The sequence below is a fragment of the Mesoplodon bidens genome (assembly GCF_964165515.1).
Source record: "Mesoplodon bidens genome assembly, chromosome: 2".
In the NCBI taxonomy this organism is placed as follows: Eukaryota; Metazoa; Chordata; class Mammalia; order Artiodactyla; family Ziphiidae; genus Mesoplodon; species Mesoplodon bidens.
In genome coordinates this window covers 169427912-169455537 of record NC_138177.1, presented here as the reverse complement: position 1 = coordinate 169455537, position 27626 = coordinate 169427912, and the positions used below count along the sequence as shown (strand labels likewise).

At 54.6% G+C, this 27626-nt stretch overlaps 1 protein-coding gene across 1 annotated transcript in view; it reads left to right on the top strand.

The window, feature by feature from the left end:
• EPHA8 (EPH receptor A8) overlaps positions 1-12547 on the top strand; it is a gene marked incomplete at both ends in the record, with an annotated part of 33687 nt that extends 21140 nt beyond the window's left edge. Inside the window, 13 exons of the mRNA XM_081214559.1 lie at positions 628-963; positions 5371-5495; positions 5571-5733; positions 7040-7133; positions 8131-8198; positions 8953-9117; positions 9337-9522; positions 9806-9867; positions 10439-10648; positions 11413-11562; positions 11650-11840; positions 12114-12287; positions 12433-12547. Coding sequence (XP_081070685.1) covers positions 628-963; positions 5371-5495; positions 5571-5733; positions 7040-7133; positions 8131-8198; positions 8953-9117; positions 9337-9522; positions 9806-9867; positions 10439-10648; positions 11413-11562; positions 11650-11840; positions 12114-12287; positions 12433-12547 — 2039 coding nt within the window. The remainder of the gene's footprint in view (positions 1-627; positions 964-5370; positions 5496-5570; positions 5734-7039; positions 7134-8130; positions 8199-8952; positions 9118-9336; positions 9523-9805; positions 9868-10438; positions 10649-11412; positions 11563-11649; positions 11841-12113; positions 12288-12432) is intronic.
• Between the last annotated feature and the right edge of the window lie 15079 nt (positions 12548-27626).

Genomic DNA, 27626 nt, shown 5'->3' with positions numbered 1-27626 from the left:
TCTATTAAGATCTAAGATTCCCAGCTTGAGATTCTGAGAGTTGGAATTCCATCTCCCCTCAGGCCCTCCTGGTTCAAATCCCCACCCCCAGGATCCTACCCCAACTCCCAGCCCCCAGCCCCACCCCTCTCTCCAGTGTCCTTGTGTTGCCCAGACTGGGGCTCCCATCCTGGGCAGTGGGGAGGGGTCACTTGGCACACGGGGCTCTGCTTTTCTCCACCACAGTGTTCAGTGTCATTTACATTAAATCCAGCCATGGGGTTAAGGAGTGGAGTGGGGGATGCAGATGACTGGGGCATCTCACACCCAGGGTAGCTGCTATGTGCAGTCTCTCCCCAGCTCTGGGTGAAAATCTTGTGAAGCACAAACCCCAGGATCCAGGTGGTGCTGCAGGGGGTGGGGGAAGGGTGGCTTCTGTGCCCAGACCCTGACTGTGCTCCCAATCTGATGGCAGAGACACTGCCTCTGCCCTCGGGGAGCTTCCAGAGGATGGAGTAGGTGTGCCCTTATCCTTAGGGAGCCCCAAGTATCATGGGGGAACCACAGCCCTTCCCTGACCTGATGGGGGAGACTAGACCAGCCCAAATACATGCCCTCCAGGCCCACCTGTCATTCTCTGCTTTCCAGGCCCCCCCTCGGCACCAGTGAATCTGATCTCCAGCGTGAATGGGACTTCTGTGACCCTGGAGTGGGCCCCTCCACTGGACCGGGGCGGCCGCAGTGACATCACCTACAATGCCGTGTGCCGCCGCTGCCCCTGGGCCTTGGGCCGCTGCGAGACGTGCGGGGGCAGCACCCGCTTCGTGCCCCAGCAGACCAGCCTGGTGCAGGCCAGCCTGCTGGTGGCCAACCTGCTGGCCCACATGAACTACTCCTTCTGGATCGAGGCCGTCAACGGCGTGTCTGACCTGAGCCCAGAGCCCCGCCGGGCTGCCGTCGTCAACATCACCACGAACCAGGCAGGTAGGCGGAGACGCCCGTCCCCAGCTCCCGGGCCCTTCGTCCTCCCTGGCATCCGAGCACTGCGCGGACTTGCTGGGGCGTTTGGGCAAGTGCCTGCCTCTCTGGGCTCCGCCTTCCTCACCGGGACTCTGAGCTACAGGCTTTGCGCCCTTAGAAAAGTAAAACATGTTCTATAAGTGGAAGGAAACCAAAAAGCACAGAGGCAGGCTAGCATGACCATCCCAGGCCTGGATTCTAGAATTTTCCCTCTCTGCCTCTGTCTCCTCCCTGTTGTAATAGGAGTAATAGTACCTGCTCTGTTACTGAGGCTTAAATGAAGGAAATGAAAATGCTTAGCCTGGTACCTGGCCCACGGTACGTGCTCAATAAATGTCATTAAAATATCAAATCACTCTGATTATCATTTTCCAGAACAGCTGCCACTGCTGCCCCTGGGATGGATTTGGTCATACTGGTTTGGACGACAACCACTTATCTCTCTGTTTCTAGCCAGTTGTTGGACTGAAGTTAGCCCCTTTCTTTCCAAATTCTGGTGGGTCCTGCCTGCCGAGTGGCAGCCTGACCCGAGGGCCGCCTGCGGCAGCTTCCCTGTTAACAGCGCCCCTGGCACGTGCCCTGTGGCTACCCACCCCCATCTCCTCCCAACACCACGCAGGCCTGGCTCAGTGACTCCGTTCCCACCACGTCACAGAGGAGGAGCTGAGGCCCGGAGCCAGCCAGGGTCACCACATAGAAGCGGCAGAGGCAGGATTCGAATCCAGGTCTGCCTCACTCCCAAGTGAAATAGGCTTCCCAACCCTGAACCCAGGGCACCCCCTCCCTGATGCCAGGGCTTCATCCTCCCAAGAGGCCCTCATTCCTCTGGCACCTGTGGAGCACCTGTGAGATGCCAAGCTCTCTGCTCAGTGCTAGTGACGCAATGAGGAGTAGGCCCTTGTGCGTGGTGCCAGGCCCCAGCCCTGCCCGTGGGTCTCTGGGGTGGCCGAGGCAGGTGTCCGGCTGGTCAGGGGTGGAGGGCGGAGCAGAGAACCTACGGCACTCACATTGCTCCATGTGCTCCGTCATTAAAAAGAACAGCCTCGGGCTTCCCTGTTGGCGCAGTGGTTGAGAGTCCGCGGACACGGGTTCGTGCCCCGGTCTGGGAAGATTCCACATGCCGCGGAGCGACTGGGCCCGTGAGCCATGGCCGCTGAGCCTGCACGTCCGGAGCCTGTGCTCCGCAACGGGAGAGGCCACAACAGTGAGAGGCCGGTGTACCGCAAAAAAAAAAAAAAAAAAAAAAAGAACAGCCTCCCGTGAGCCCGCACGCCCTTCCAGCCACGAGACTCCTCTTCACATGGAAGCTTCCTTAAAGAGCTGTCTTGCTCACACATCTGCGTCCTCTCCTCTGTGGGCCTCTTCGGGCACCTCCAGTTGGGCGCCTTTGCCCACCTGTCCCCAGAAATTCAGTTTGCAGTGGGCACTCCACCCTCCCACCCCCTGCTCTTCTTTACTCCTTCTTGGAGTACTTTTCTCTTGCCTTCCATGCCCAGCCCACCCCCCACTTTCCATCCAGCTCTCTGGCCTGTCCTTCTCCATCTCCACCAGCCCCTTCTCTCTGCACAACTTCCCGAAAGCTGGAGGACCCCAGGCACGTCCGGACCCTCGTCTCTTTCCTACTTACCCAGCTCCATCTTGCCAGAGTGACCTTATCAGGGCCCACGGCTTTGAATTCCACCTTCGTGCTGATGTCCCCCAAGTGTGTCACCAGCACAGGCCTCTCCCCTGAGGTCCAGCTGCCCACTCCCATCTCCACTCGATGTGTTTCAGACACACAGCATCCCCAAACCAGCCCCTTCCCCAGGCCCCCATCTCAGGACGTGGCACCACTGTTCGTGGGGTTACTTGAGCCCCAAACCCAGCCGTCATCCTTGGCTCTCCCTCCCTCGTGCCTCGTCCACCCACCAGCCAGTCCCACTGGGTCTCCCTTCAGCGTGACCCCCTCCACGCTCCGACCCCTCCACCCCGTACATACACGTGCCCTCGGTCCTAGTCAGCTCAGGCCGCCATAACACATACCATAGACTGGGGCTTAAAGCACAGACGTTTACTGCTCACGGTTCTGGAGGCCAGAAGTCCAAGATCAAGGTGCTGGCCAGTTTGGCTCCTGGTGAGAACCCTCTTCCTGGCTTGCAGATGGCCACCTTCTCGCTGTGTCCTCACATGGCAGAGAGAGAGAAGGAAAGAGAGAAAGAACTCTCTGGTGTCTCTTCTTAGAAAGGCATCCATGCCATCATGAGGGCCCCCATCTAAACCTCATTATCTCCTTAAGGCTCTATCTCCCAATACTATCGTGTTGGGGGTTAGGGCTTCAGTAGACGAATTTTGGGAGGGGGACACAATTCAATCCATCTCATGTTGCCTGGACAACCCTGCACCATGATTCAGGGGACCCATCAGACCCTCCCTTGCCCACCTCCCCAGCCTCACCCCATCCACTGTTGCCGGGCTCTCTCCCTTCCAGCCACGCTGGCCTCTGGTCCTCATCCTTGGACACACCAAGCCCTTCCTGGCCCTGGGCCTTGGCCTTGCCTCTCGGTTGGAACGACGTGCTCCTCCCCGTGACGTTCCCCTCGCTGCCTCCTTCAGTCCTCGGTTAGCCGTCCCCCCGCCTCTGGGAGGCCCACCTGGACCACCTCAGCTGAAATGGCCCAGTTCCCTCCTGGGCCCCTGCAGACGTAAGGTCCTCTCCATCACGGCACCCTCTTCATGTCTTTCATGGCACCTAGCATACCTGCAATTATGCATTGATTTGTTTTCTTATTAACTCTGTCTCTCTTAACTAGACCATAAGCTCCTTGAGGGCTGTCTTGGGCACTGCAGTATCTCCAGGTCCTAGCCCACTGCCCGGCACGTGGGAGTCATTCAGGAAATTCTAGGGGGGTGATCCAGCAGACACCCACAGCTCTGGGCTGGGGGCCTGGGGCAGACAGCAGCCCTGAGCAAATGGGGGAGGTCTGTCCTCAGAGACCACTTGCCCCTCCCCCTCCCCGTGCCTCCCCGTAGCCTCTTCTCTACAACCCCCTCCTCCCTGGAGCCCTCTCTGGTGCTCCGCCCTGTTTCCCTCCCACCTCTGAGCCCCAGTCTCCCTCTGTGTCTGCCCCACTCACACAGCACCTCTTGCCTTGCAAATTTTTTGGTTTTTAAGAGGCACCCATGTGTTCTGGCACTGGTGTCTGTCCCACACATACAGTGGTCTTCTCTGATCCTCACCTCTGCCTGGCAGCTGGTGCCCACCAGCTTCACTTTCTGGTTGGAGAAACTGCCCAGAGGTAGTCATGGGCCCAGCCAGCAAGAGAGGGGCTGGGTTGTGAAGCCAGACCTGAGTCCCAGGCTGGTGGGGTCTCCCCTGTACCACACCCTCCAACTTAACTGTGAAGTTGCTTCTTAATTTTTCATGTCAGCGTCATCCAGCAACATTTATTGGGCACCTACTATGTGCCGTCCCTGCCTCGGGGAGCTCCCACCTGTGCCAGAGAGATGGGATGCCCAGTTACGAGGCCAGAGCTGGCCACATGGGGCAGGTGGGAGACACGGGAGGAGTAGGGCAGAGTCGGAACTCGGGTGAGCAGAGGGGGAAGAGGAGGCCTGCGGCTGGAGGGGTCAGGGAGGACTGGGCTGCAGCTCTGAGGGCAGTCCCTTCGGTTTGGCTGTGGCTGGGTCGACATCCGGCCCTTCCCAACAGACTCACCTCAGGGGTAATTGCACTGAGCACAGGCGTGGGGGAGGGAACGGGTGGGTGAGGGAATGAGCAAGGGGGCGAAAGGGTGACCTAGTGTGACTTCGAGAATACTTGAGTTCACAGGGGCCTCAGGCTCAGCTCATGTCCCTCCAAGCCCAGGCCGTGAGGGCGTTGGTTCCTTTGATTCTTCCCCTCCCTTCTCCTTTTCTTCCTCCCTCCTCAGTGCTCCTGAGAGCATGCTCCACACCAGGCCCTGGGCGGGGGTGGGTGACATGGAGACAGAGACATCAGGTGATGGGGCCTCAGGGTTGACAAGTGCGGCTGCTTGACGGGACTGGCGGGGGTCCAGCATGCTTCCAGTGGATGGGCTTGGCCAGAGAGGAGGAGGAGACAGTGGAAGTTGTGGGGTCAGGCCTCATCTGGGTCAAGCCAACCCCAGTGTCCCAGCTGGGAGTCAGGCTGTGCCAACCCCAGATAACTGACCAGAGTGCCAGCCAATGATTTGCCAGGAGGAGCAGAGGGTACTGGCTCTCCTGGGGCGGCGGCAGGACAGTTAGCAAGGTGAGTGTGGCCCAAGCCAGCATGCCTGAGCGGGGCCTGAGGAAGGGTCAGACAGAGGCCAGTCCCCATCATCACCCGTCCACCCATCTGACCTGACCGAGCTCCCTTCCCTCCCCATGCCCCAGCCCCGTCCCAGGTGGTGGTGATCCGCCAGGAGCGGGCGGGGCAGACCAGCGTCTCGCTGCTGTGGCAGGAGCCAGAGCAGCCCAATGGCATCATCCTGGAGTACGAGATCAAGTACTACGAGAAGGTACCCACAGGGGAGGGAGAAAGAGGGAGGCCACCAGGCCGGGGACCCTTGGCTGACCACCCCTCCCACGGGCAGGACAAGGAGATGCAGAGCTACTCCACCCTCAAGGCTGTCACCACCAGGGCCACCGTCTCGGGCCTCAAGCCGGGCACCCGCTACGTGTTCCAGGTCCGAGCCCGCACCTCGGCTGGCTGCGGCCGCTTCAGCCAGGCCATGGAGGTGGAGACCGGGAAACCCCGTGAGTGCAGGGAGGGGGAGGGCGAGGGAGCTGGGCCAGGCGCCAGGGCCAGGGTCGTGGTGGTCAGAAGAGGGGAACTAGTGCATGCTGAGCTGGTGCATGGGCCAGGTCAGCATTTTTACAGGTGAAAAGACTGAGGCTCAGAGAAGGAAAGGTACACGCCCGAGGTGACAGAGCTCATAACAGCCCATTAACTGCAGGCTTTCCCTGAGCATTAGTGTGACTTGCAGGCATCTTGGTGCCCTTTGCTAGCAGGATAACCTTATAATCGTCCCAGAGACCCTCTAGTGAGTTGGCAATATCCACATCCCCATCTTACAGGTGAGGAAAATGAGGGTCAGAGAAGTAAAGCGAATTGCCCAAGGTTACCCAACAGAGCAAGACTTGAACCTGGTCAGCTCGGGGACAGACTCTGTGCCCGTCCCCAGTATCATCTTGCCCTGTGCCCCCCACCTCCAGAACAGCGGTTCCCACAGTGTAGTCCAGGACCAGGAGCAGCTGCAGCCCCTGGGAGCTATCAGAAATGCTGATTCTCAGGCCCCACCCCAGACCTTCAGAAGCAGAAACCCTGGCGCTGGGGGCCCAGAAATTTTGGTTTGATCATACCTTCAGGGTGATTCTGAGGCACATTCAAGCTTGGGAACCCCTGCCCCCATCTCCAGCCCGTTGGGGTCTTCTCCTATACTCAGCACCCTCCAGGGGGGCAGTGCTAAGACAGATGGTTCAAGGCTGAGTTGATGACCTTCCTCAACCTGGCACCCCCTTGGCACTTGTGTGTCTCAAGTGCTCTTAGGTCCGATACCATGTTGAGACCGCCCAGGTAGGAATCCTGCCCGGCTCCATCCCATTTACTGTGTGTCCTTGAGTAAGTTCCTTGAGTTCTCTGGGCCTCGGTTTTCTCATCTGACAACTAATGACAATACTGGGTTATCCCTGGAAGGGATGTGGGTTACTGACTGGAATGTGCAGCTCTCAGTATATTCAGCTTTGTCACTGTTAGAGTAACGGGCAGGACAGGCATTTTTGGACTCATACTACAGGTGAGAAAGCTAAGGCTCAGAGAAGTCTAGTGACTCTGCCCAGGTTACACAGTCCCAGGAAGTGGTGGCACCAGGTTGGAAAGCAGGATACTGAAGGGGAAACTTGTAGAGGGGCGGGTGGGGCAGAGGAGGGTGCGGCCTGCGCCCCAACTCTGGGCTGGCTCACAGCCAAGGAGGCTGCCGCCAGGCCCCAGAAAGGCTGCCAGACCTCTGGCCCTGAGGCCAGGGCTGAGTGGCTGGCCCCCCAACCTGGTTTCCCCCCACAGGTCCCCGCTACGACACCCGGACCATCGTCTGGATCTGCCTGACACTCATCACTGGCCTGGTCGTGCTTCTGCTCCTGCTCATCTGTAAGAAGAGGTGGGTGGTCCTGGCCCCCAGCCACCCCAGACCCCTCCCCTGGAGCACTGTGTCTCCTGCCTGTCCCCAGCCCCGCTGAGCCAGTGATCCCCTGTGCCTGGGCTCACTTACAGATATACCTGTTCTTCCTTCCCCCTTCTTGGAACGCTTTTCTCTTGCCTTCCATGTCCGGCTCACTCCCCACTTTCCATCCACCTGTCTGGCCTGTCCTCCATCTCCTCCAGCCCCTTCTCTCTGCACAACTTCCTGAAAGCTGGAGGACCCCAGGCTGGTCTGGGACCCTTTTCTCTTTCCTACTTACCCAGCTCCATCTTTCCTGAGTAACCTTCTCAGGGCCCACGACTTTGAATTCTACCTTCACGCTGACATTCCCCAAGTGTGTCACCAGCACAGGCCTTCCTCCTGAGGTCCAGCTGCCCACTCCCATCTCCACTCGGATGTGTCTCAGACACACAGAACCCCTAAACCAGCCCACCGACTAAGTAGGTGTCAGAACTGGGACAGGGCCCAGGTCTGTTAAAACTAAAGACCGTGCTTTTAGTTACTCTCCCCCTCCCACTCTGTTCCAGAGGGAGGTGGTGTGGGCTTAGGGTCCCACTCAGCGAGAATTGGAAAGATCATCCATAGATGGAGAAACTGAGGTCCAGGGAAGGGAAGGAGCTTGCCAAGGTCACACGGCGGAGTTGGCATCAGAAGCCTCATCTCCCAGCCCCTCTACCAGGGGTGCTTTCGTGTAAAATTGAGCTAATAATGCCATAGACTTTGCTGTGAGGGCCCAAGTGGACTTGACTTTGTAAATTATATGGTGTTTATAAATGTCAAGGATGTCACAGTTCAGCTGGGTTGAGAGCCTGAGGTTGGGACTCCCCCCCTTCCAGGGGCAGGGGCTGGGGTGGCAAAAGCTGACCTGAAAGGGGAAGGGGGGTAGAAGGGAGGAGTTTGGACGTGTCCCTGAACGGGGTCAGGGCTGAAATCAGGGACAGTCCACCCTCCACAGGCACTGCGGCTACAGCAAGGCCTTCCAGCACTCGGACGAGGAGAAGATGCACTATCAGAACGGGCAGGGTGAGTGCAGGGCCCAGGGACCTGGATGCAAAAGAGGAGATCACAGTAGGAACCAGTGCTGGTCTGGGGGTGGCACAGGTGGGAAGGAGAAAGGTGCCCACAGAGAAGACGAGAGCCCCAGAGAGAGACAGCAGGCTGTCCCAGAGACCTGAGACCCCAGAGGTGCCGTGCTGTGCAACTTTGCTGGGTTTGAAGGGGATGCTAAAGACCCTCTCCCCAGGGCAATGCACAGATATGGGCATTCACACACAATTTCACATACAACTTTGGGGGGTCATCTACTCTTGGACAAGAACCCCTGCTACAAAGAACTTTTTCAGGACCCTGCAGAAACCTCAGAAAACAGGGCAAATATGGGGATGCCTACCTCAATGCCCCATTTCTTTGCCCATGGCAGAATCAATCATGGTACTGATTCCCATGGAGCCTGAATGCAGTCTTAGAATCCTTCTTAACACAGTCTTCTAGAGACCCGCTTTCCATCAATCTGAGTTGGCACTGTGATGTGACCTTTTTTGGTCACATTCCTACCCTAGGACAATTGAGAAAGGTCTTAAGAGACCTCAGAGCTACTCCACAGAGACCCTGCTTACATTTGGCAAGCACTTATTGGGCACCTACTGTTTGCCACCACATCCTGGGATTCCCGGAGACACTTCTCACTCCGCCCCCAGTCCCGTCCCAGGCCCAGGGAATGCTGGGAGAGAATGTCCTCATGGAGCCCACCGATGGCCCTTCTCTCCTGGCCCCTCAGCGCCTCCACCCGTCTTCCTGCCCCTGCACCACCCTCCGGGGAAGATCCCAGAGCCCCAGTTCTATGCAGAACCCCACACCTACGAGGAGCCGGGCCGGGCGGGCCGCGGTTTCACCCGCGAGATCGAGGCCTCTAGAATCCACATCGAGAAGATCATCGGCTCCGGTGAGCTTCAGGGATCGTGAGCGTGGGGTCACACGCTCACAATTGTGAGATTGTGAGGGGGTGCCCAGGGGAGGGACACCCAGTGCAGAGGGACAGGTGAGCCAAGATGCCCGGCATGGCCAGACACTCGGGTGTGCAGGGCTGGGAGAGTGCGGAGTCTGGGGTGAGGGGAGGAAGGTCCCACCGCCCACCCCCTGCCCGCCCCACTTGGGTTCACAGGAGAGTCCGGGGAAGTCTGCTACGGGCGTCTACAGGTGCCGGGGCAGCGGGACATGCCCGTGGCCATCAAGGCCCTCAAAGCCGGCTTCACGGAGAGACAGCGGCGGGACTTTCTGAGTGAGGCATCCATCATGGGTCAGTTTGACCACCCCAATATCATCCGCCTTGAAGGTGTCGTCACCCGTGGTAGGTGCCAGGCGACGGCAGCCTCACCCTGCAGGGCCCCTCCTGCTGGGGTCAGGGCTCTAGGTCCATCCCCAGACCACCCTACCCTGCCCCATCCCCCTGGCTCAGGTCCCCAGATGACTTGGCAGGGAAGGGGGCCCAGAGCCTGGAACCCCAGTGGAAGCCCTACGTTCCCTGGGGCCCTGGGTGCTGGCCCAGCTCCTGGCAGCTCATAGCGGGGGCGGGTGGGACATGTTCCTGATTCCCCCACCAAGAGCCACCTCCTCCCCGGCGCCCTCCCCAGGCCAGCTGGCAATGATCGTGACCGAGTACATGGAGAACGGCTCTCTGGACACCTTCCTGAGGGTGCGTGCCCCGCCCCTCCTTTCACCCGGGCCGGGGGAGGGAAGTTCAGTCTGGGTAGTGGGAGATAATGTGAGACCTCCAGATACCCCCTCCTCCCCAGAGCTTGGACCCAACAGACCTGGGGAAGGGTGAGCCAGGTGTGGGGAGGGGTCTTAAGGGTCAGCCCATCAAACTGCCTTTCAGCCCCCCATCATGTGGAAGTCCCTCTGCTGCACGGGTCCTGCTGCCCTGTCCTACACACAGGCTAAGAGGGGTGCCTCTGTGGGGACCCAGGGCCCCAGTCAGCTGGGAGGCATGGCGGGTGGCGGTGGAAATCCCTAGATTCCCAGCCCTTGCCGTGCCGTTTATCTGCTGGGTGCTCTTAGGCACAGGGTGAAACCTCTCTGGGCCTCCATTTCTCCTTCTGCAAAATGGATGACCAGTCACTGCCACCCTACCTACCTCTCAGGGTTGCCAGGAGTGTAAATGAGACGTGAGAACAAACCTTAAACAGCCATATGCTTCCTAAGCAGTGAGGCACTTTGTAAACTGCAAAGAGCCTTCCTGAAGCCCAAGCCGCGTCCCCCTGCAGACTCACGATGGGCAGTTCACCATCATGCAGCTGGTGGGCATGCTCAGAGGAGTGGGCGCCGGCATGCGCTACCTCTCGGACCTGGGCTATGTCCACCGCGACCTGGCTGCCCGCAACGTCCTGGTCGATGACAACCTGGTCTGCAAGGTGTCTGACTTCGGGCTCTCACGGGTGCTGGAGGACGACCCTGACGCCGCCTACACCACCACGGTGCGTAGCCCGCACCCCCTTTCCAACAGGCCCTGGGATGGAGCCCCCCCACATGTCGTTAGGGAAGTTGGACGTTTCAGGGTTGCCTTCAACCTGGGGCGAGTCCTACCTCTTCTCTGCACCTCAGTTTGCACCAAAGCTTTCCCACCTCTGCTCCATCACTAACTGGCTTGCGGAGATACCAGGGCCGGTCCCCCCATCACTCACTCACTGGGAGATTGGGGAGAATTGGCGTCTCTCTGAATCACCTCCACTCCACGTCTGTCTCTAACGTTTCACTAAAAACCAGCATTTTCAAAATGTGTTCTGGGGGGATTTGGGCTTCTCTAGCAGTGCTTTAGGGGCTGCCTTAAGGGCGGAGGGCCTCAACCCCTGCCTCAGTCCGGACCTTCCCTTAGGATCTCGCCCACTGTGCCTCCAAATAAGGTTTCACTTAGAGAAAGGATTTTGTGACCAAAAAAAAACCCTCCAGGGGAGCTGGAAAATTACTAGACCACGTTCTCTGAGCTTCGTCATTTGTTCGGGCATCAACCTGTTGACCGATACTTACTGAGCATCTACTGGGTGCCAGGCCCTCCACCCGCTGTCTTTTGTTCAGTCTCCACACCAGCTCCATGTGCAGGTCTCCCCCATCAGAACAGGTGCTCTTGGAAGGTGGAGGCCGTGTCTCTCCAACCAGCCTTCGAGTTTCCCAGCCCAGACCCCTGCCTTCAGCTCCCTGATGAGCTGGGGAGAAGCTCTCAACACTCGTGTGTCCGTCGCAGGGAGGGAAGATCCCGATCCGCTGGACGGCCCCCGAGGCCATCGCCTTCCGGACCTTCTCCTCGGCCAGCGACGTGTGGAGTTTTGGGGTGGTCATGTGGGAGGTGCTTGCCTATGGGGAGCGGCCCTACTGGAACATGACCAACCGGGACGTGAGTGCCAGAGCCTGGCTGGGCAGAGGCGGCCGGGGTCTCGGAGGGAGGGGCCGCTCCAGCCCATCGCCGTGTTCCCCCCCACAGGTCATCAGCTCCGTGGAGGAGGGGTACCGCCTGCCCGCGCCCATGGGCTGCCCCCGCGCCCTGCACCAGCTCATGCTTGACTGCTGGCACAAGGACCGGGCCCAGCGGCCTCGCTTCTCCCAGATCGTCAGCGTCCTGGACACGCTGATCCGCAGCCCTGAGAGTCTCAGGGCCACGGCCACTGTCAACAGGTGCCTGGTGCCCACCCCAGCTCCGCCCAAGCCCGGCTACCCTCCCTGCTTGCCCTAGACAAGGCCCAGACTTAGTCCAGGCCTTGGGATGGCTCTGCCCTGACCCCTGGACCAGACCCAGCCTGGGCCTCTGACCCCTGTTCAGAGCTCTACTTCCAAGCCTGCTGTCTAACCCTTCAGACCCTCCTTGCAACTGCCAAGCCTAGATAGAGGCTGAGTGGCTGGCCCCAGTGTCTCCTGGCAGACCACTTACCAAGGACCCCTGTGCCTCAGGTGCCCGGCCCCCGCCTTTGCCCGGAGCTGCTTTGACCTCCGCGGGGGCGGGGGTGGCGGCGGGGGCTTCACCGTGGGGGACTGGCTGGACTCCATCCGCATGGGCCGCTACCGGGACCACTTCGCTGCTGGGGGTTACTCCTCTCTGGGCATGGTGCTACGTATGAATGCTCAGTAAGTGGTGGGCCCCTGGGGACGGGAGCAGGGGGAGAGGGCAGAGGCCAGAGGTGGAGCCGCTGAGGATGGCAGCTCCAGGGATGGGTATGGCCCCGTCTCCACAGCTCCCAGACTCCCAGGTCAGCACCGCCTTCCTTTACAGGGATGTGCGTGCCCTGGGCATCACCCTCATGGGCCACCAGAAGAAGATCCTGGGCAGCATCCAGACCATGAGGGCCCAGCTGACCAGCACCCAGGGGCCCCACCGGCACCTCTGACCAAACCGAGCCAGCCCTGCGTCATGCCAGCCATCAGAGGACTTGCAGGGTTGGCCACCCCAGGCCTCTGTCCCTCCCCCTTGGCTGCCTTCCCCTCAGGTGCCAGGGAGGCCGAGGACTCCACCACAAGACCTGGAGTTATCTGGGGTCAGGCCACCTGGGAAGGGACCTTTGGTGCCCAGCAGGGAGGGGACACCTGCCCCCAGGGCAGAGGGGCTTCTCTTTCCCAGAGGCTGGGGCCTCAATGCCACTGAGCCCAACAGCGATGTCGCTTACCTGCCTCTGTGTATGTGTGTGTGTGTGCGTGAGGGTGCCTGTGTGCACGCACTCACATGCTGTAGGGGTGTGTTCTCATGAGGTCACAGGAGCCCTTGTGAACACGTGTGATCATGTGTGTATGTGTCCACCCATCAGGTCCCCCGTGGCTGTGTGCCAGTTATGGTGAGTGTGCTTATTCGTTAAGGCTGGGGGCACATGTGTGTGACTGTGGATGGCATGTCATGAATGAGGATGCGTGTCACAGCGTGAGGGTGCGTGAGCAGGGAGCTCAGTGTGATACTGCCCATCAGATGTGGGCCCAGGTCCCAGCACCCACAGGGACTGGGGAGAAGCTCACCCCCCTCCCCCAAGCCTGGAGGCTGGAGCCAGGGGCTACTTCCAAACCACACCAGCACCAGGCCCACCCTTGTCTCCGCCCGGGTGAGCCCACCCCCGGCTCTATCTCAGGTCTGAGCCCTCCTTCTAGCTGATGGGGGCCCACCTGCATCCTCCACCTGGCTCCCACAACTGCTTCAACAGGAAAACAGGGTTCCCGGCCAGCCCCTCTGGCCACCTTCTGTGTAGGCGTCAACACAGGGTACATGAGATGCCCTCAGCTGAACTTGGCTACCTGGCCAGGGGCCAGGGGCCACCAACTTCCTTCTAGTCTCTGATGCCCCTGCACAGCCTAGGGCTCCTCACTTGGAAGTCCCTCTGCCAATCTCACTGCTCAGCCCTGGCCTGCCCCCCAGACCCACACCTAGGAACAAGGACCATAACATCCTAGTTTTTCAATCCCAAGTCCACCCCTCCTGCACCTTCCGGGCAGACCCAGAGAGTGTGCCTTGTCCAAGGTCACATGGCAGGGAAGTTTCAGAGCTGAGCCTCCTCCCGGGGCTTTTCCCCCACGTCCTCCTGCACAGAGGAGGAAGTCACCCCCCACTCAGAGTTGACCCTCCCTCTAACGGCCCACCAGGGTATGTAAATATCTTTTTCTACCATGTCAGAATATTTTTTCCTCACTCCTGACAATGCAAAAATGGTCTTCAAAGCACATAAAAAGCACCCAGGGTGAGAAAGCCCCATCCCAGGGGAAGCTGGCAGAGCCCAAGGAACCCCACTGGGCAGGATGCCGGCTGACCCCTGCCGGCCCCGAGGGAGGGGCAAGCTCAGCCCCACCCCCTGCCCAGCCCTCCCAGTAGCCAGCACAGCTGTTCCACGGAGACACCAGCACTGAGCCCCCTCTCCCTCCTGCAATAATTCGGGGAGTCTCAGCCCCGCCCAGGTGCCGCGGCCAGCTCTCTACACCTCTATATATTATATTACTATATAGCCGAGCTGTTCTTCCTTCCTATGGAAGTCGGAAACATGGTCAGGACACGATCCGGGGAGGACCCTGTCTTCCTCCCACCCCCACCCCACTCTCACCCAGTTCCTGGACTCTGGATCCTCACAGCCAGGGGGAACAGAGTGGGCCTGGCACTGGGGAAAGTGTGGCCCCTGCCCCCAGTATGAGGTGCCCCTCGAAGTCCCAGGGATCTGCCTCTCTGTGGTCTCCATCCTGAATCTTGTACTTACATTGAGAATAAATTCTGCCTCATCTTTGCCTGTGTCCCCCATTTTTTCCCATTCCTACAATCTTGACCTCTCCTGGTAAGGAAGGACCAACCTTATGCTGTGCACCTACTGTATGCATCCCATACATTTTTTTTCCCTCTCTGGTCTTCTCATCTATCCTAGAAGGTAGGATTCATGTGCCCATTTTGTGTAAGAGGAGGCTGTCTTTTTTTGTGTGTGTGTGTGGTACGCGGGCCTCTCACTGTTGTGGCCTCTCCCGTTGCGGAGCACAGGCTCCGGACGCACAGGCTCAGCGGCCATGGCTCACGGGCCCAGCTGCTCTGCGGCATGTGGTATCTTCCCGGACCGGGGCACAAACCTGTGTCCCCTGCATCTCAACCACTGCACCACGAGGGAAGCCCGAGGCTGAGTCTTATAACTTGCCTAAAGTCAGTTTTGGGGGGTCTGAATCGGAACCCAGGTTTTGTCCAACTCCAAAGCTCATGCTCTGCTAGGCAGCACCCCCATGGGACCCCAGTTCTTTCTTCTGTGAGGTACAGATGGTGCTTAACACTGGAGCGCAATCCCTTGTAGCTGGGCAGCACCCTTGCCTTGCGTTCTCCTGGGGGAGAAGGACAGCTCTGGAGGAGGAATGCATGAGAAAAGAGCGTCTCATGGGACAGCTTCCCTGGGAACAAGGGGCCCATCGAGAGACCTGGGTCCTATGGGGCAGGGAAGGGAAGACAGTATGCAAGCAGCTTCCATAGTTACATCAAGAGGCAGAGGACCCAACTCTGCTCCCAGAGAAAGGGGACAGCAGCAAGAGAGAGGGTGGTGACAGCAGAGCCCAACTGTGTCCATTTGAGTCAATGGCTCAGACATTTGGGGAAGATACCCCTGGGGTCTTGCTGATGAACAAGTAAATGATCTCCAGTAGCCCCTCCAGCTGAGGGAAGTGTCTTCGTTCCTGCCTCTCCCTCAATTTAGGAAAGGGGGACCACGGAGAAAACACATTTAATGTGTTTCCGACAATCTCACTAATAATCATGCTCAGAGAGGCCAATGTCCCACGTGGCAGAACCATCATGTAAGCTAGATCTGCCTGAGCTCAAGCCAGATGTGTTTCCCCCTGAAACTCTAAACTCCGATCTAGGCGCCACCCCACCGAACCAGCTGTCTCCTGTGAGGAAGAACCTGTTATTACATAATTTCTCTTCCCTAAGGACCAACCATCTCGGTAGGACCTACTGAGCACCTACTATGTAGTGGGTGCCACTGGGGATACAAAGCTGAACTAAAGGCGGAGGTACAGAGTGCACAAAAATGGTTCCCTCAATTGGATCCCGGGGGCTAAGTGTCCAGAAAATGGTGCATGCAGAGGGGTTAAAGGAGGCTAGAGGAGGAGTGGGGGGGAGATGGAGCCTGGAGGGCCAGGGCTGTCACCAAGGACCTCCTGGAGGAGAGAGAATTCAGCTGGGCACTGGAGGATGAGAAGGGTTTGGAGATTCATTTCCTAGGCAGCGCCCTGTGCAAGGATGGAATGCAGAGGAGATAAAGAATAACAGCCACAGGAGAAACAAATCATGCTCGTGGATGGGAAGCCTCCCTGTTATAAAGTTGACTAGTAGCTTCCAATTTAATCTATACGTTTTAGTCCCAATAACATTTGCAATGAGGTTTTGTCTGCAACTTGACAAGGTCATCCCAAAATGTATATGGAATAATAAAGAGCCCAGAATAGCTAAGACAGTTTTGAAGAAGAAAGAAGAGGAAGAGGAAGGGAACTTCACCCTGCCAGATCTCAATAATTATTATAAAGCTTTAATAATTAAAATCATTTGATTTAGTCCCAGGAATAGAGAAACGGATAAAAAGAACAGAATAATGTCTAGGAACAGATCCAAATATATATGAGTGTTTGAAATATGGCAAGGAGTAGTCAATGAGTGGTGTTAGGACAATTAAATACCCCCATGGGAAAAGATAAAAGTAGATTCCTGCTCACACCAATCACAAAATATGTTCCAGGTTGATCAAAGTCCTAAATGTAAAAAAGCAGACTATAAAGCTTTTACAAGAAAACAGGAGAATAACTTTACGATCTTAGAGTAGAAAATAAGACACAACAAGCACAAATGATAAAGGGAAATGATGATAAATCTTATTTCATTAAAATCAAAAACTTCTACATGACAAAAAATAAATTTGTTAAAGCCATGGCTGGGAGAAGATATTGGTAAACTGTGCAACCAACCAAGAGAGAATTAGTTTCCAAAATTAAAAAAAAAATTTTTTTTCAAACTTCAAAGAATCAATTTACCAAAACATTCCAAAGGAATAGGAAAATGGACAAAAGCTATGAACAGACAAATAACAGAGGAAGACATTTGAATGGCCAGTAAAGATATTAAAAAGATACTCAACATCACTAGTAAGCATGGAAATGAAAATCAAAACAAAAATTAGATAGCATATTACACCAATCTGATTGGCAAAATTAATCTATAACACTAGTATTGATGAACGTGGCGGGGGGGAATAGCAATGTTTATAAACTGCTGGTGGGAATGTAAATTGGTACAACTACTTTGGAGAGAAATTTGGAAACAGTAAATTTTAAGATGAGACCCAGCAGCTCTGCCTTAGCGTGTGCCTGTCCTAGGTTAGGTCCCCTAAACAGTGCTTGAGATTCTTGTGCAGGTGATTTATTGAGGGAGGGCTCTCATGTGAAGAGAGAGAGGCAGGCAGATAGGGTAGGAGGAAATGTTAAGTAACGGTGGGTTCTCAGTTGGAGATTAGCTTCAATCTGATCCTGTGGGGAGGTCTGGAGCATTAATAACATTGCAGAGCAGATCTGCCTTGAGGCAAGGGGGCCAGACTTTTGCACCCCCTATATCCATCAGTCATTGGCTATGGGCTGCCCAATGCAGGGGGGCAACTTATAACTTCCTGGATGAGGACATTCCCAAGAAGCTGTGAGCAGCTGTGAGCCCTTAGCAGCCAACACTCACAGCAGCTGGAGGATGAGTGCACCTGCAGTTCAAAGAATCTGGGTGGAGAACCCAGAGTGTTTTCTATGCATCCTAGAGAAACTCATATGAAAAAGGATACATGGACAAGGATATTCATTGCACCTTAGTATGCGATAGAAAAATGAGGAGCAGCCTAACTGCCTCTCAGCAGGAGAACAGGAAAATAAGCTGCTTTATAAATATAATGAAATCATCTATCACAGTTAAAATGAACAAACTAGATCAACATGTCCCAGTATAGGTAAATCTCCAGAACATAAATATGGAGTGAAAAATTAAATGACGAAGGAATGTGTACGGTACTATACCATTTATATAAACTTTTAAAATTTATGTAACAATAGAATTACAGGTTTTGCATGCATAACTAGATGAAGACAGTACACGTCTGGAACAGATAAACACAAGCTTCAGCTCAGTTACATCTGGGGAATAAAGGTAAGGAAGAGAGGGGTATTGAACTGTATTGATAGGTTTCAGTTATTTTCCTTTTTAAAAAGAGAGGGCTCTGAAACAAATACGGCAAAATGTTAAACACCCATTTAATCTTGGTGGACACATACCCGTCTGTCACATTATTTTCTGATTTTTCTGAATGTTGAAATGTTTTATAATTAGAAAGTGAAATGTTTTATAATTAGAAAGTAATGAGGGCTGCTTTCAGGAATCTCAGCGTCTCGGGAGAAACCCGAACCAGCCCTTCGGAGAAGTGGAGTGCGCTGTCCAGGGTGCTGGACTCCAATGTCTGGGAGCTGGTTGTGCAGCAACAGATCAGCAGGTCCTGTCAGCTCTCTCCGAACTGCGAACTGCGTTCTAAATCTAACCATGTATCTCCACTTGCCCCCAAGTCTGAGCCACCACTACTCCCCTCCCCTGGAGGTCTGCGGGAGCCTCCTCATGGGTCCACCTGCTTCCTCTCTCGCCCCCATAATCCATTCTCCACGGATGGCTAGAGGGATCTTAAAAATTTTAAAGAGATCATGCCACTTCCCTAGTTATAAAACCCTCCAAAAGCTTTCTATCAAGTTGATAATGACATCTAAAATCCTCACCTGGCCTAAAACACCCAACATAACCTGCTGCAGCTGTGGCCTCTCCAACCTTCCTCCATTCATCCTCCCCCTCACTCACGCCCTTCTTTTTACTTCTTGAACGTGCCAGGCCTTGGCATTAGCTCATCCTCCTTCATGGGATGCTCTTCCATGTCTTCAAAATGTTCAGCCCAACAGTGACTGCTTCTTCCTGAGTCACTTTCTACCATGTTACCCAATGTTATTTTTTTTATAGCCCTTAAAACCTGTTGAGGTTATACATGGTCTATTTACTTATTTTCTTCCCCCATCATTCAATACATTCTAAAAAGCAAGTATGGCATCTAATTTACTCAGTGCTTTAACCCTAGCACACAGCACACTTGTGGCCCGCATTTGTGTGTAACAGGTGTTTGTTGAATGAATAAATGAATGAATGAATGAATGAGTGAATGTATATTTACTGAGCACTTCTTCTGTGACAGGTCCTGCCTTGAATCTGTGAATTCTGGAATAAATAAGATAATTTTTGCCCTCAAGATGCTCACAGGCTAGAGAAAACATAGAAGCCAAATCATAGGATCATAGAATGTTGGAATAAGTTCCTTTGTTTTATTATAGAATTAGAGGGCTTTGAGGAACCAGACTGTTCATTCTCCACACCCTCTAGCTTTCTTAAATAAAGAAACCCAGCCCTGCCCAGAGAGAGAAAAGGATTCACCCAAGTTCCCACAGCATCAGAGGCACAGTCTGGGTCTGAACCCAGGCCACCTAACTTTTCATAACGTGCATTAAAGGAAGGCTTCCCAAAGCAGCTTTGGACTGTCTTCTACCACCTGGATCTTGGTATCGCCATTCTAGGACCACCTGCAGAAGGGAAAAAAATTCCCCAAAGGAGCAGTTTGATGATCAAAAGGAAATCCTCAGACATATGAACACCTTACACTTTAATCAGATACAATGCCTGAATTTTCACCATTAGTATCTCATCTCTTTGGAGCAAGCCTTGCTCTACTTGGACTCCCCTCAGGAAACACAGAAGCCCCCTGGAAGAATAACCCTCTGGGCCCTGAGTGTGGACAAAGCTGGCCAAACCCTCCCAGCCCTCTGAGGGAGCTTATGGGGAGAGGAAAACAGATGGTACGACTGGGGGTTAGAAGAGGTGTAGGAAGAGGTGATCCAAGGCACCAAGCAAACGTTTCTTATCTGGCCCTACCCATGTACCTTGTCTCATCCCTTGTGCCCACTCCCCAGAAAACCCACAGAGGACCCTACAGCCACAAGAAAACACCTGCAGGTCCATAAACATTCTCGGCCCTCTCCCATGGCTGTGGAACATGTATGTTTTCCACTAGAGAAATGTTCTTCCTCTCCTTCCCCCTCTGGTTAATTCCTCCCCTACTGAAGGTCCCAACCTCTGGTACCCCTCTCCCTAATTTGGGGCTGGATGCCTCCCTTCTCTGAGCTCCCACAGAGCCCCAGACTTCCCATTAAAACACTTATATTGCACTGTGATAGATCCCTCCCCACTCCCTGTGGACTGATTAAGGCCAGAGCTGTTCCTATTTAGCCAGAGAACCCCAGTGCTCAGCCCAGGGCTGGATCATGGTCAGAATTCAGTGAATGAGAGACACAGGTAAATAACACTTACTGGGGCCCTGGGTATGTGCCCTACCTTGGGGTCAGTTTCTTCATCCTTCCCTTCCATGTGACCTTGAGCCCATTACATGGGGTCAATACTATACACCCCACACAGGCTTGTCATGAGGATTAGAAGATGATATGAGGGTAAGATACAAGAGATCGTGTCTGGTGTTTGTCACTATAGCCGAAGGAAGGTGGCTGGGTATCTCTGGGATGGTGCAAGGGTGAGGCTGTCAGTGAGCATGGGGGAGGTCTTGGAAGCAGGAAGGGGTAGGCTAGCATCCTAGCCCCAGGGAAGGCCCCTCACCATTGTTCCTCTATCTCTCATTTCACCTAGGGGACGATGACCTAGGGCTGTGGACCACCACCTCTCAAACTCCATTCCCAATGCCTGGGCAATGTCCTCATTAGGACACCTCCATCTCTCCCACCCTAGGTGACTGGGGAAGGGTCAGCTACTGGCGTGAAATTCGCAGTCCTTGGAGGGTTTGCATTTCCATGTCTCCTCTGTTGGGGCTGGTGGAAGGTGATGAATAAAAGATGGGAACGGGGGGGGAGCGCCTGTGGCTTTAAGAGAAATGTGATGAGCATTTAGAGTGGAGAGATTATCACAAGAGCTTCTCTCTGAATACCAAAGATGAGAGGTCCAGCATCAAATAAAATAAACCAAAATAAACCAGAAAGCCACCTTCCTGCTTTGAGGTGGCAGGAGCCCAAGGGAAGAAGAATGGAGCCCAGGGTCTTGGCTGGGCCGAGGGCAGGGGTAGAGGTGATGCAGACTCAGGTGAAGGAAGCCAGGAACCGTCAAGGGAAGGTTCAAGTGGAGGCATGGCCAAGGTGACACAAGGGCTGGAGCCAAGGCGGTGAGGGAAGGGGAGCCCAGGGGCAGTCCCCACCCTCCCAATGCTGACATCATCTTTGGATGCTAAAAAGTAATTATTCCTCCCCGCCTCCCCAGCCACACACTTGTGTGAAAGAGGCCGTGAAGGGAAGGCTGTCTGTATGGTATCTAATGGGAACCTATATGGGTGGCTTATTGTTATTAATACTAACGGGTCACTATTTACCACAATTTTATCACGTGCCAGACACAATGTCAGGTGCTTTCCGCGCATGCTTCCCAGTCCTCACAGCAGCCTGATGAGGACATTACTATTACTATTCCATTTTTACCAGTAAGGAAACCAAGGCACCGGGAAATTATGTAACTTGCTCAGAGCTGGTGAGTGGTGAACCAGGATTCAAACCAGGTCAACCTGACTCCTTGGGGAAGGGGCACTGGTGAGGTGTGCTGGAGGGAGGGGTTAAGGCTGTGGGCCCTGTCCTCAGCTCAGGAATCACCCAGTCAGTCAGCAGATCACACCTGGGAAACCCTCCCAGGCTCACTGGACCAAGAGGACGAGTGATGGGGCAGAGTGGGGTTGGGGGGGGCACTGTTATGGATTTGTGTTTCGATGACTCTGAGAGATCGTGCAAATATTTTTGTGCATGCGGTAGCACGTAACTGTGCAAAAGGGTATGTAGGACATTATCTCCAAAGGTATGTATGACTCTTGGTGTAGGATTGTATGTGCATGTGTCTCTGCGAGTATGGCTCTCATGAGTAAGTATATGCCATGAAGGTAAAGGCAGCTGTGGTTAATGGATGTGTCTTTGTATGTAGAACCCAGTGACTAAAATACATAAAACACACAAATGTGTGTGATTGGTGTTGGTGTACTATTGTATATGCAATTGCATGTGTGTGTGTGATATAGATGCATTTTCATGACTGTGACATGAATCAGTGCATGACTGAGTATATGAGTGGTGTGTCACTATGTGGAGGGTAGTAGGAGCGTGTGTGTGTGTGTGTGTGTGTGTGCATGCAGGGATGCCAAGCTCAGATGGTCACCTCTGATTCCCTCCCTCCCCTAGTCTCTGCTCCAGTGACAGAACTGCATGTTTGTCAAGATGCTCAGAATAGGAATCACTCTGCCTCAGTGTATGGACCCTCACAGGAACATCGTGGACACGGAATGTCCAATTTCAGATGCACAGCAGAGCCCTAGAATCCAATTTAACACATGCATTTGGCCCCTCCTCTGAGATCCTCCCAGCATCACTCACAGGCCAGGCAGACACTCCTGACACTATCCTCAAGAAAGGCCAAGTCTCAGAGGGATTATGTACCAGGCCCTTTATATATATCTCGATCCTTCTTCCCATCCTTTCACAGCTGGGGAAACTGAGGCTCAGACAAGTTGAGACTCTTGCCTCCAACTTCAGGTCCAAATTGCTTTCCCCCAAGGTCCCCAATTTCTGAACTTATGCTCCATAATTTCTCCTAACTCTTGTCCTGCCTGAAACCAACGCTTAGTCAATTATTTATTCAACATTTATTCAGCACTTCCACCCTGTGACCAGATAACTTGGCCTGCCAGTCTTTAGCCAGTTGTCTGAGGACTGGAGCCGTCACCTTCCCTGGACTGCACTGAGCCTCAAACCCAGCAGGACACTCTTGCAGCCAAACACTGTGGAGCTGTCCTTGGTGCTGATTCTGCATCTGTGGGCACCTGACTCCAGGGCCTGGGCTGGGGCCACCTCTGGACTTTGAGAAGAGCTGAGGCTGGATTATTGGAAGTATTGAGTCATAATCAGGGGAAGTGATTTTCCTGCCATGCTCCATGCTGGCTTGGCACGTCTAGAGCCTTGCCTCTCTTCTTGCCTAAATACTTCTTTTGGAGTTTCTCAGGGACTGGGTGAGGCTCATGCAGCCTAGGTCCTGGTTCAGTAATATTTGCTAGACTCTGCTGAAGGAGGTAAACAGAACCTTGGGTGTGTCAAGGGGAGGATACCATGCTGAAAGTGGGGTCTGGGAGCCATGGCAACAGGAGATTGTGTCAAGACCCTAGTAAGGACAGGGGAGCATCGCCTATCATTGTCTTCAGATCCTGGAGAGGCTGTCCTGGGAAAGGGACTTGGGATATTTCCTCCCACAATCAGAAGCTTGAGGCTTCAGAAAGGCAGATTTCGACTCTACTTAAGAAACCCTTCTTGGGGCTTCCCCGGTGGAGCAGTGGTTGGGAGTCCACCTGCCGATGCAGGAGACACGGGTTCGTGCCCTGGTCTGGGAAGATCCTACATGCCGCGGAGCGGCTGGGCCCGTGAGCCATGGCTGCTGACCCTGTGCGTCCGAAGCCTGTGCTCCGCAATGGGAGAGGCCACAACAGTGAGAGGCCTGCGTACCGCAAAAACAAACAAACAAACAAACAAAGAAACCCTTCTTACGGTCAGAGTTCCCCCAGTGAAGGATAATTTTGCCTCAGGAAGAAATGAGCTTCCAGACAGTGAGAAAGGTAAAACACCCCATTTTTCTAGGGTCCTCGTGAGAGCAGACCAGCCCTTAGGCACAATGGCTGCAATTTATTGAACACCTATTATGTGACTGCCATGACCTATGGGCACGTATTCATTAGCCTCATGTTACAGAAGAGGAAACTGAGGCTCAGAGAGGGGAAGTGACTTGCTCAAGGTCACATGACTAGTAGGTAATTGAGCTGAAATCATGGCAACATATGTGATTCCAAACTGTGCTAATAACCTCTGTGCTACAAAGTCTCCCTGAGCCAATCCGGAAGGTGTGGAATTACTACCTTCTCCTCGACATCCCTCCACAGCCTTCTCTCAGCTCCGTCCCCACCTCCGCCTCATGGGTTAACTTTTAAGGAAGAACTAAATTAAAAATGGATGAGGTGCCCAGCACAGGGTGTGGGGCCTGATCCGATTAACACTGATGTTTCTTTCATGAGGGATGGGACAGCGATTCTCACCTGCAACAGCCCAGGGTGTCTGTAAGTCACCAAGGCCACCTGCCTCCCAGCTCTGCAGGTTCTGGGACCCGCCCTGCCCTACCATCTGCCACCCCCTTCCCCTCCTCCCGTGCTCCCCGTGGTCCAACCATGGCTCTCAGAAGCCCCACCAAGCTCTGGCTGCATCTGCAATCCTGCCTGGAGCAGCAGAATGAGCCCAGGCTTTGGATTAGACCAGAAGCTAATTCCTGACTTTGCCTCTTACTATGAGACTTTAGAGAAGCCACGTAAGTTTGGCTTTCTCTCCAGTAAACTGGGGAGGATGCCTGCCTCACAGACTCACTGTGAGGTGTGAGTTACCCTATCTAGAGCTTGGAACGTAGTTTATCTTCCCTTAGTGAATGCTCCATCGAAGGCTGTTACTGCTACTACTGCTGCTGCTGCTACTATCATTATATTGATGAATGGAAGCATTTCTTGTCCTGAGTGCTTGATGACCAAAAAGAGAAATGGATGAAAATCAAGGAAGTGGGAGCTGAGGCTCCATTCATGGAGGAGCAGGGCACTCCTTAGGGAAGCCCCAGATTTCTCCCCACCAGCCATGTTTACAGAGCAGGGAACAAGCAACAGAGTCAGACTGACCAGGGCCCTGATTATTGGGGATTTGCCCCACCTAACTTTGCAACCAACTGAGAGGCAGATGGAAGGCCCGCAGATGGAGCCCAAAAGCATCTTGATCACTGGAAAAGCTGACACTGGAGGAAGTGGCCTCTATCTGAGGGCTGGGAGGTTTCCTATGGCGACCCCAGGGGCTGACAGACACACTGCCCAGCCACAAGGGCACTGGACCCAGCAGCAGCTTCAACTGCCAAGGAGCAGAGTGCACGTGGGCTTCCTGTGGGCAGCCTGGCTCCCATCACCTCAGGCTGAGTCCTTGGCCTGCGTGCTTTCCCTCTCTGAGCCCCAGTTTGCTGCTCTGTTAAATGGGGGTAACAACAGAACCTTCCACACAGAGTTGTGGCCAGGGTTAGAGGGTATAAATGAGGCGGAGGGGCAGCGGACCAGAAGGCTCCCTCCAGGGCTTTAAAACGCCCCATGTCCCCAGGGCTAGGACCTTTCACTGGATCTGAGCCCCCTACAGACACCTGGGCCCAGGTGACCCAGGGAGGGGTCCAGGCACGGTCCGCAGCCCCCAACCATGGAGCAGACCTCAGCGGTAGCTCCGAGCCTCCTGCCCTGCGTGACAGACGCTGCATGTGGCTGTGAAGAGAAGGAGGGGAAGAGGCCGGGAAGCCTGGGGCCCAGGGGAGCACCCGGCACACCTGTCTCCCTTACGCAAGGCCTTGACACGCGAGAGGAAGGCATCCCCCAGGCCTGCTCCTCCCCTCCCCCCAAGCACATCTAGGGAGGGTTAGCAGCCCCAGCCTCTGCCCCACCTCCAGCCTCCACTCCCTGTGGCCCGTAAGTCCTTCTGTCCATCTGTCCTCTCAGTGGGCAGACTGGCCACCTGCCTCTCCCTGATCTGCTTCTTGGACTGTCACTGTGCCCGTCTGTCGGCCTGTAATTCTGTCAGTCTGCCTGTTGGTTGTCAGGCTTCTTGTAGGTCAGTCTGTCTATCCACTGGTCTTCCCCTCTGTTTTCCCACTAGGTCTATCTACCTGTCCTCCCAATGGTCAGGCTGACCTCCCACCTCTCAGTCCACCTGTAGTCTGTCATCACAGTCGTCTGTCAGTCTGTCTGTTCATTAACTCCCTTATCAGTCAGGCCGGCTGCCCATCTATCTTTCAGCATCTGTGTGCTTTCCTCTGTCTACCTGGGGGTCGATCAGTCCTGCCTTTCTATCTGTCTGCTTGTCCGTCCACCTTGCTCTTCCCACGCCTCATTTTTCTCCGTGTGTGGAGCTGGGTTCACTCATCACCAAAACCCGCCTCTGTCTGCCATGGACCAGGGCTGGCTGCCCCCAGCAAAGCAGAGCAGACTGGCCAGCCCGCCCAGGAGCCCCTCCAGCCCCCCAGCTCCAGTTCCCGCCCCCCACCCCGCCTCCACTGCACAGCCTCTCCTTTCTGTCGGCATCCAGCCCTGGAGTGTTATAGAAAGATTTAGCAAAAGGTATTTAAGGGAGACTAGGTTCAAATTAATGGTGAAAATAAGGTTTTATGATTCCATTTCAGTTTTATTCCTCGACTGATTTTCTCCATTAGCACTGAGCATCAATCGTGGATGGCTGTTCTCTGCAGTATTTATGGTAATGCAGGTTAATGTCTGAGTTGGAGGAGCTCAATTAGCAAATTCATGGACAAGGGGACCTGCTCGCACTTCTCTTGTGAAGCCCATTGATTCATTAGCTACAGGGAGACTCTAAGTTTCATGTCCGCATACAAAATGCAGGCTGCCGTTCCCCCACGCGTGTGGAGCCTGACTCAGAGCTGGTGCTCAGAGAGCCTGTGGGTCTATGTTTCTTGCACCAGTCATAGTGCTTGGCACAGAGTAGGACCTCAATATTTGTTTGACACTCTGCACAGGGAACATGGCAGGTGTCTCTAAACATTGAATAAACCAACTAATCACTTTGTCCCCAGTGCCAGGCACAGAGGCTAAAGAAATTGACACACCCTTGATCTCCTGGACCTAACATGGGGTTGCCACGTGGTAAATGCTGGATGAGTGTTTGTTGGGTGACTGCTAACAAACAAATTAATGAATGAGTGAATATCACTGGTCTTCTCCAGCAGCAAGGCTGCCTAGATCCCCACCCTGAGGGTGACTAGAAGAAACAAGATTTCAAGGTCCTAGCCTGGAGGTTCTAGGGCCAGAGGAGACATACAGAGCTCCTTAGGGCCAGACTTTAACAGGAGGGGCAGCCATTTCCAGGTCTGTAGCTTTGGGGTATTCTGGGCAGGGCATCCAGGTTGAGTAGAAGTGCGGCAGGCAGCACCAACCTGTCCTCTGCTAGTTTCTCAGCCCTCTTTTTCGGGCTAAGGAAGCTGATCAGGAAGAGGATTCTCCTAGTGCCTCACTGGAGACTCATCTCTTGGTGATGCAAGGCTGGGCAATTACTTCCGTTTTGCATATGTGGAAACTGAAACCCAGAGAGGGGAAGCTCTTTTTCCAAAGTCACACAGCAAGTTAGCGGCTGAGCCAGGATTTGAACACAAGTCTTCTGTGTCCTTTCTTCTACTTCTTGCTGCTGCGCAGCTCCATCCTTTGTCCCCTCTGGACCACTCCCACTAGAATGTCAACTCCATGAGGTCAGGGACCTTTTCTATGTTCACTGATGTCTCCCCAGTACCTGGAACTGGGCTGGCAAACTATATTAAGTGCACAATAAGGCCTTATTGAATAGTAAATGAATGAATGGATGGATGAATCCCATGCCCAGCCGTGAGGGCAAGAGCATGACAATATTCATAGCATCTTCCACCTATTCTGTTCCTAGGGCACGTGTCGGGTGTTGGCACTAGAAGATTGCTGCAGTCTTCCCAACAGCCCTGTGGGGCGCGCATTAACCCTGTCCCCACTTTCAGTTGAAGAACCTGAGTTTAGAGACCTGCCCAAGGTCGCATAGCTAGTGAGTGGCTGAGTCAGGGTCAGGATTCCAACCCAGTTTATTCTGTCTCCCAGTCCTGAGCCCACACCCACTGGGCACCTGCCCTGTGCACCCCTTGCTTGAGGCTGAGCCCACCCAGCTGCCCACCCACCGGCTACATTTAAGGCCAGCCCCCGGACTGACGGCCCCCCGGGCCCCAGGCAACATTCAGGGCCATCT